Source organism: Physeter macrocephalus, chromosome 2, assembly GCF_002837175.3.
Source record: "Physeter macrocephalus isolate SW-GA chromosome 2, ASM283717v5, whole genome shotgun sequence".
Classification (NCBI taxonomy): Eukaryota; Metazoa; Chordata; class Mammalia; order Artiodactyla; family Physeteridae; genus Physeter; species Physeter macrocephalus.
The window spans coordinates 19,683,273-19,691,330 of NC_041215.1; the positions used below are offsets into that span (position 1 = coordinate 19,683,273).

The 8,058-nt window shown below is 57.3% G+C and overlaps 1 protein-coding gene across 1 annotated transcript in view; it reads left to right on the top strand.

Annotated features, from left to right (window-relative positions):
- Positions 1-8,058, top strand: part of ARHGEF18 (Rho/Rac guanine nucleotide exchange factor 18) — a gene marked incomplete at its 5' end in the record, with an annotated part of 77,082 nt that overhangs the window by 54,678 nt on the left and 14,346 nt on the right. Inside the window, 6 exons of the mRNA XM_028495326.1 lie at positions 358-470; positions 628-768; positions 2,399-2,649; positions 3,395-3,520; positions 5,405-5,522; positions 6,414-6,662. Coding sequence (XP_028351127.1) covers positions 358-470; positions 628-768; positions 2,399-2,649; positions 3,395-3,520; positions 5,405-5,522; positions 6,414-6,662 — 998 coding nt within the window. The remainder of the gene's footprint in view (positions 1-357; positions 471-627; positions 769-2,398; positions 2,650-3,394; positions 3,521-5,404; positions 5,523-6,413; positions 6,663-8,058) is intronic.

Genomic DNA, 8,058 nt, shown 5'->3' on the forward strand with positions numbered 1-8,058 from the left:
GCCACAGCAGTGAGAGGCCCGCGTACCGCTAAAAAAAAAAAAAAAAAAATGTGAATCACTATATTATACACCTGTAACTAATATAATATTGTACATCAAGTGTACTTCCCCCCTAAAAAAGGGCAGTTTTGATGGAAGAAGACCTGATGTCACATTGACAGATAGTCTCCTAATTTTCAAAATGATCTGTGAGTTAAGGCTTATGTTGATAGCCAGAAAGTTCTCAAATAGTATCTAATCAGATTGAGTAATAACGTGATTTGCCTTTGTAGAGTGTGTGTGTGTGTGTGTGTGTGTGTGTGTGTGTGTGTGTTTAATGCAATTTTTTTAAATGACTGTTTTATGATTTCCATTTAGACCAGTCACAGGAGAGATGGATGAAACCGACACAGTGTCTCTGAAGTTCAAGCAGGCAGCCGATGACTCTCTTTCACTTACATCTTTGAACGCTGACTCCATCTTTATAGAAGGTACCGTCACCTCGATTCTTTCTCGGGTGTCAGGTGGTCTCCATTCACTGGGAGGCGCCGGGACCCACATCCGGGCGTCCAGGCGGCACGGGCAGGGGCAGCCCCAAGCCTGCCAGGCCCCGGGCCCCTGAGCAGCGGCCTCCTATCCTTCCCTCAGACCCCTACACTGCCTCGCTGAGGCGTGAGATCGAAGCAGACGCCCACGAGTTCGAGGCTGAGTCCTGGAGCCTCTCCGTGGACCCCGCATATGTGAAGAAACAGAAGAGGGAGGTGGTGAAAAGGCAGGATGTGCTTTATGGTAAGGAGGCCTGCCACGCCAGCCCTTCATTCCTCCCCCTCCTCCTCCTTCTTTTTCTTTTTCTCCTTCTCCTCCCCCTCCCCTCCCTCTTCTCTTCCTCCTCCCCCTCCTCCACCTCCTCCCTCTTCTTCTTCTTGATTTTTTTTTTTTTAATTTATTAATTCCATCTGGGAGCCAGGGCTCCACTGCTGACCCTCCCTGAGACTGTGTGGCCCACTCCACCTACTCCCCCAGGGTAGCCCTGCCTTCCAGGCCGGGAAGGAGGTGGCCGGACGGGGCTTTGTGAGAACCGGTCCCCGAGGACAGGAGTGGCCGAATGCCCAGTCCTGACTCGTCCTTACCTTGCTGGTGACCCCGAGAGAGCAGACCGCCTGGGCCCACCCCAGCCATCCCTGGTGACCACAGACAGTCCCAGGCGTGGTGGAGGTTTTGGAGGCAGGTCCCGCTCTGCATGTGACTGTAGCGCTGCTCCGGGGTGGGCGCCCCTTCCCGCCGGCTGTTGGAAAACCTGGCCGTGGGCAGCCGCTGTCCTCAGATGAGATGTTGCAGTCACTGTGGGAACCACATCTCCCAGGCGCCGCCCATCCCTGGGCTGGGTGCCCCCCGTGGGTCCCTCCAGGCCCCCAGCACTGCTCAGTGGTGTCCACTCACCAGTGGACACTCACTTCCTTCCACGTTTTACACACTGAGCGCCCTGCCAGGGCCAGAGCAGGTTGGGGTGTGGGTGGGGAGGAGAGCCTGCGCCCGGCCAGGAGTCCTGCCTAGAGGGCGGGGGGCGGTGCAGTCCGTCGCTTCCCTCCGGGCAGCCCTGTGTCACACTGTCTCCACTGCCGGGCAGGCGCAGAGTCCTTCCAGCCCCGTGGCTGGCGCCCCTGGCCCCGGCTGGCGCCACTGACTTCTGTTTCATCTCCAACAACTTCAAGGCCTTGACTTAAACGGCAGAGGAACTCCATCACATAATCGAATCTTTCTTTGCCTTTAACAGTGAATTAAAATCCTCCCTGGAGGGCTTCCCTGGTGGCGCAGTAGTTGCGCGTCCGCCTGCCGATGCAGGGGAACCGGGTTCGCGCCCCGGTCTGGGAGGATCCCACATGCCGCGGAGCGGCTGGGCCCGTGAGCCATGGCCGCTGGGCCTGCGCGTCCGGAGCCTGTGCTCCGCAACGGGAGAGGCCGCAACAGAGGGAGGCCCGCATACCACAAAAAAAAAAAAAAAAAAAATCCTCCCTGGAGCGCTACTTTTCCCATCAGTTATAGTCTGGGGCAGGTCTCTGACATGCAAGTTTCACCTCCCAGGGAGGGGTGTTTGTCAGAACAGTCTTCTTGTTTCAAACAGCCTGGAAACATCTTCGGTTGACATTAGGCAGGAACCCCTCCTGTGAATTTGAGGTCCCAGCGCACATCCGGGTCCTCTCTTTCCTGATGTCCTTCCACCCCTCGCTGCCCCCTTAAGCTGGGCCCCCAGCACTGCTGGGCCGGGGAGAACAGGAAGCCTGGCCCCTGGGCTGTCAGACCACCAGCGCGAGGGCTTCGCGGAAACCTGAGAAGACGGCCTGGCCCGTCGCAGGACAAGGGAGGGCCGAGCCGGGGCATTGGCCCCGCACCACTAAGTCCCGCGTCCCTGTCCCTGCAGAGCTGATGCAGACGGAGGCCCACCACGTGCGGACGCTCAAGATCATGCTGAAGGTCTACTCCAGGGCCCTGCGGGAGGAGCTGCAGTTCAGCCCCAAGGCCGTCAGCCTCCTCTTCCCGGGCGCAGACGACCTGCTGGAGGTGCACGGCCACTTCCTGTCTCGGCTGAAGGAGCGCCGTCAGGAGTTCCTGGAGGAGGGCAGTGACCGCAACTATATCGTCCAGAAGATCGGGGACCTCCTGGTACAGCAGGTGGGTGCGGCCAGGGCGGCTCAGGGCCTGGACCAGCCCCTGCCCCGTCTCTTTCCTTCCGGTGCAGAAAGAACATGCCCCCCATTTACTGAGAGCCCCAGCCCCCGAGGACTGCAGCCCTGGCCCCTTAACAGCCGCGCATGCTGCCACCAGCCTAGAAACACAGAGACCTAAACGGCGAACGCACTCGTCTAGACACTGTCCAGTGGGTGTTCTGGGCTTTTGTTTGTTTGGTTGGCTGGCTTTTATTTTTTTTGGTCTTGACGGCTGTTTGGTTTTTGGACCCGAGCCATCCATGGTAGGGCCGTTGACCCTGAGCTGACTTCTGAGTGGACTTCTGGGCCGAGACCGAGATTGACAGAGGGGACCCAGGACCCCTCGTCTGCCCCCGGAGTGCCCGGAGCATCCCAAGTCAACTAACTAGGATTCACGAGACGAAGACGCCGTTCGCTTTTGAATTTTTCTAACGTTCTTCCACTTAAATTTATTTTTCCTTCTCGGATTTCGGGATGTTTTACAAGCACCTGTGATGTGTGGACATTTTCTCCTTTTCCCTTTCGGAACCTTGTGCTGAGACACCACGTACTGAAGCATTTCTCTGTTTGGGTGCCAGCGAGCCAGACAAGAAAGTGAAATCCCAAGTCAAGTCAATCTGCGTTTTAGCAGAGTCAGGCGAATGAGGTGAAAACATTCCCTGGCAGCTTTTGTGTTTGCTTCTAGTAACGCCTCCATGGCCTCTGTTCAGTTTTCAGGTGAAAACGGGGAGAGAATGAAAGAAAAATACGGTGTCTTTTGTAGCGGCCACAATGAAGCTGTCAGTCACTACAAGTTGCTACTGCAGCAAAATAAGAAATTTCAAAACTTGATCAAGGTAAAAAAAAAAAAAAAAAGAGGTATTTATTTATTTATTTTAAATTAAAAACATATCCTCAGGACTTCCCCGGCAGTCCACTGGTTAAGAATCCACGCTTCCAATGCAGGGGGCACGGATTTGATCCCTGATCAGGGAACTGAGATCCCGCGTGCTGCACGGTACGGCCAAAAAATTTTTAAATTTTTTTTTTTCGGTACGTGGGCCTCTCACCGCTGTGGCCTCTCCCGTTGCGGAGCACAGGCTCCGGACGCGCAGGCTCAGCCGCTCCGCGGCATGTGGGATCCTCCCGGACCGGGGCACCAACCCACGTCCCCTGCATCGGCAGGTGGACTCCCAACCACTGGGCCACCAGGGGAGCCCCAAAATTTTAAAATTTAAAAAAAGAAGAAGTATCCTCTTTGCAATAGGTTGTTCCCCGCTCCCCCCCACCCCAGAACTGTAGGCTTTTGGAGAGCTTAGGATTATAAACAACTTGTTATAAGGCAGTGATTTTTCAAGGTTCTGTCTCATTTTTAACCACAAACTCATTCAGAACGCAGTGGTGAAAGCTCTGGAGAATCCCCGGGTGTAAAGCAAAGCAGGCCTAGGGTTTTGTTCCTGCTGCAGCGGGGTGGCCCCTGAGATGCCCCTCAATGGATGACCATGGGTCCTCAGACCGTGGAGGGGACATGAGTGTCCTCGCAAGGTGCCTCCCTGCCCCGGGAACCGGCCCTCCAGAGCCACCCGCTCTGCCTCAGATGCTCCGGCAGGTGCACGGCCTGCCTTCCTCTAAGCCTTTGTCCTTTCGTCACCTCCTCCCCTGTCTGGTCCCCATTCATCCCCCGCAGCCCGTGGAGTGACCCACACCTGTCTTCTTTCTGCCCAACAGTGTGCAAGTGCTCAGGGCCCAGGAGCTGAGTCGGTGGTCGGGCAAGACCCCTCCTCCCCGCATCCTGGGAGGCGCTTCTGGGTCAAGGCTGCTGGGCGCCTGGTCAGCACGTGCCCTGCGGCAGCCCCGGCCCGCTGCACCCCACAACAGCTCCACACCTGCAGCCTGTACCCTAAGGACTCTACCCTGAAGTGATATCCAGCAACTAAAGGTCTAGAGTTAAGGATGCAGGGTTGTTAAATTTCACCCCAGGGAACTTCCCTGGCGGTCCAGTGGTTAAGACCCCGTGCTTCCACTGCAGGGGGCACGGGTTCGATCCCTGGCGGGGGAACTAAGATCCTGCACGCCACGAGGTGTGGCCAAAAAAAGAAAAAAATTCTAAAAAAACTTTCACTCCATTATCCTGGCAGTGAATAGACGTGAAAAGGAGCGGGTCATTTGGGGGCCTGAGTGCAGTGGTTAGGACTTGGCACTTTCACTGCCGCGGGCCCGGTTTCAATCCCTGGTCAGGGAACTAAGATCCCGCAAGCCACATGATGTGGCTGGGGAAAAAAAAGTGACTTCAGGTGACCACTTCTTAGGCTCTTAGCCAGAAGCGTGCACCAGCAGCCGCCAGGGAGCCGGTTCAGAGAGCACCGGCCCAGACGCCTCTGGAGGGTCCTAACGGCCATCAGCAGGGTTAGGGTGTGCCCATGTGCGTGTGCACGTGGACAGCTCTCCAGACGATTCCCATAACCACCCCCCACTCACTCCCCCCACCCCCGGCTGGTTTCTTCCTAATGGGTTCTGCGGGGGCCCACGTTTTATAGCAGGTGAGGCTGCCTCTTCCTTTGTGTCCTTTCTGTATACAGCAGGCAGCCCCTGCTTTCAAGTACCTGCAAAGCGGCAAGGAAAAGGTCCCCGTAAGCCGAAAAGGGACCATGAACTGGATATCACGCGATATCCGACCATGAGCTGACGTGGCGGGAGGTTAGACACCCACGCAGCATGGCTTTGCTTTCTCCGTTTCATAGAGAATCGGCAACTTCTCCATTGTGAGGCGGCTCGGCGTGCAGGAGTGTATCCTTCTGGTCACCCAGCGCATAACCAAGTACCCCGTGCTGGTGGAGCGTATTATTCAGAACACAGAAGGTACGGCAGCTCTCCTGTCTTGCCCTTAGGTGCTTGGTGGGGAGGAGGGTCTCTGTCTCCCCACCCCCTATTCTAATAGCGGGTTAGATAATCCACTCTGCGATCTGTCCCTGGTTCTCCGGATTCAGCTGGGCTCAGCAGTCACTAACTGAGCTGCCACCTTGCAGAATCCACTGTGCTGGGTGCTAGGGTTTCCAACCAGGGTGCCTGGTCTCGCCTGCCGTTACCCCCCAGTCCCCGCACAGTCTGGGCTGGAGCAGCCCTCAGTCAGTATTGGAGAGTGGATGAAAAGACACGGGTAGTGCCCTTGCTGAGGTCACCCCTGGGTGACCCACACAGGCCCAGAGGTGACCTCCATGTCACATGCCTGGCGCCATGGAGGGCAGAGAGAAAGGGCATGTAGCCCAGCCTGGGGTTCCCGGAGGCCAGGGCAGTGCTGACCGCACCTCCGTTATCTACAGGGGTTTTGGGTGGTGGGGGAATGCCCAAAGTTCCCCTGCCGTGAAAGCAGAGCCCTTGGAGTGGGAGGAGCCAGCTCTTGGTAACGGTCGGAGGTGGAGGGAGTCTTTTGTGGAGAGCTGGAGGGCAGGGGAGAGTCTGTTTACCGAGGAATGGCCGGTGGAGTTATGCAGGGGGTGTTTTTGCCGCTTGATTTGCACCTCAGCTTCTGCATTCGACAGAAGCTCTGTCTTGGTGAAAACCAAACGCTGGGCTGTCACGTTTACTTTGGAGAAGCGTTTACATCTCAGGAAATTCGAGGTGAAAGGTGATTCTCGAGGGTCCTCTGAGTAGTGGCCTCGGGACACACCTCCTCGACCCCGTAGCCTGTCCGCCTCCATCGTGTTCGTGGACGCAGACCAGGGAAAGCGCTAACTCTGCTGTGTGTGGCAGCTGACTCCGAGGACCACAAGAACCTGACCCAGGCCCTGAACCTCATCAAAGGCATCATCTCGCAAGTGGACGCCAGGGTCAGCGAGTGTGAGAAAGGCCAGCGCCTCAGGGAGATCGCGGGGAAGATGGACCTCAAGTCCTCCAGCAAGCTCAAGAACGGGCTGATCTTCCTCAAGGAGGACATGCTGCGGCGGCAGCTCCACCTGGAGGGCACGCTGTGCTGGAAGACCACGTCCGGGCGCCTAAAAGGTAAAGTCCCGCTCCAGTCACCTCTGCTGGACGCCATCCTGGGTTGGTGGGTGCCATCTTGGATCAGTGGCACCATCTTGGAGTGGTAGACACCATTTGGGATTGGTAGCACCACGTTGGAGTGGTGGACGCCATCCTGGGCTGGTGGCACCATCTTGGAGTGGTGGGTGCCACCCTGGGTCGGTGGCACCACCTTGGAGTCTTGGGTACCTTCTTGGATGAGTGAGCACTATTTTGGATTGATGGGCACCAGCTGGCACAGAGCCACCGCAGCCTGGCTGCTTCGCGGCTGAAGGGAGGTTACCTGCTGAGTCAGGTCGAGCACAGAAGTAGAGCAGGAACGAGGTGGAGGTGGTCGTACCAGCACCCTCTGTGTCCGGTGGTTGAGATGGTGTGGTGCACGCAGGGAAGGCCGCTGGGTGAAGAGGGCACACCGAGTCATTGACTCCTGAACAGAAACCCGGGGTATCAGGACACCCCAGATTTAGCAGAGGCCCCAGGGTTCTAAACAACAGTCACGGGCCCCAGTGGGGGTAGAGGATGCCACCTGGGCCACGGACCTCTGTGGCCCCCAGCATCCCACCTGCTGTTCGGGGTGAGCTCCACGCCCTACTTTCAAGATCGTGGTGTAGTTCCAGACCAGAGAGTGCCCGGGCCTTATCCCTGAGTTTCCTGTCCATTTCATGAGCCTCTAGAAACATCCTAACCTGTCCACTGGCGTCAGCCTCTTTAAAGATCTTTGGGGGGTGTCGCAGGTAGCCAAACGACAGGATGTGCTTGTTCTTAATTTGAGCAGGTGAGCAGCCAAAAGGTACAGTTTACAGTTGAGCACCCCCTGCATGCCAGGCACCGAGGCGGGTGGCAGAGGCCCCTGCCCACGTGGGGCTCCAGTCGGTGGGCAGGAGAGAACTAAACACACAAACAGTGAAAAGCACAGTAAGTGCTTTCGAGGAACCCAGCAGGCTGCAGCGCGAGAGAGTTCCGTGAGGAGAGGGTGTCTGATTGGGATGGGGTGTCTGAACAAGCTCCCCGAGGAGATGGTATTTTCGTTTCCCGCAGCACGAGCGCTCCTGTTGGAAACACAGCTCGGGATTTGCACCCACGTGCACCAGCTCTGCCGGGCGGGTCACCGCACCATGTCCCTACAGGGACAAGGCTCCGAGCCTGCCGCCACCAGGAAGCTCGGGCATGCGGGCACGAGAGTTTTGCTATGGCAGGAAGCAGGACACGAGCGTCCAGGGGCTTGGCGTTAAAAGCTTCCACCAGGGGCTTCCCTGGTGGCGCAGTGGTTGAGAGTCCGCCTGCTGATGCAGGGGATGCGGGTTCGTGCCCCGGTCCGGGAGGATCCCACATGCCGCGGAGCGGCTGGGCCCGTGAGCCGTGGCCGCTGGGCCTG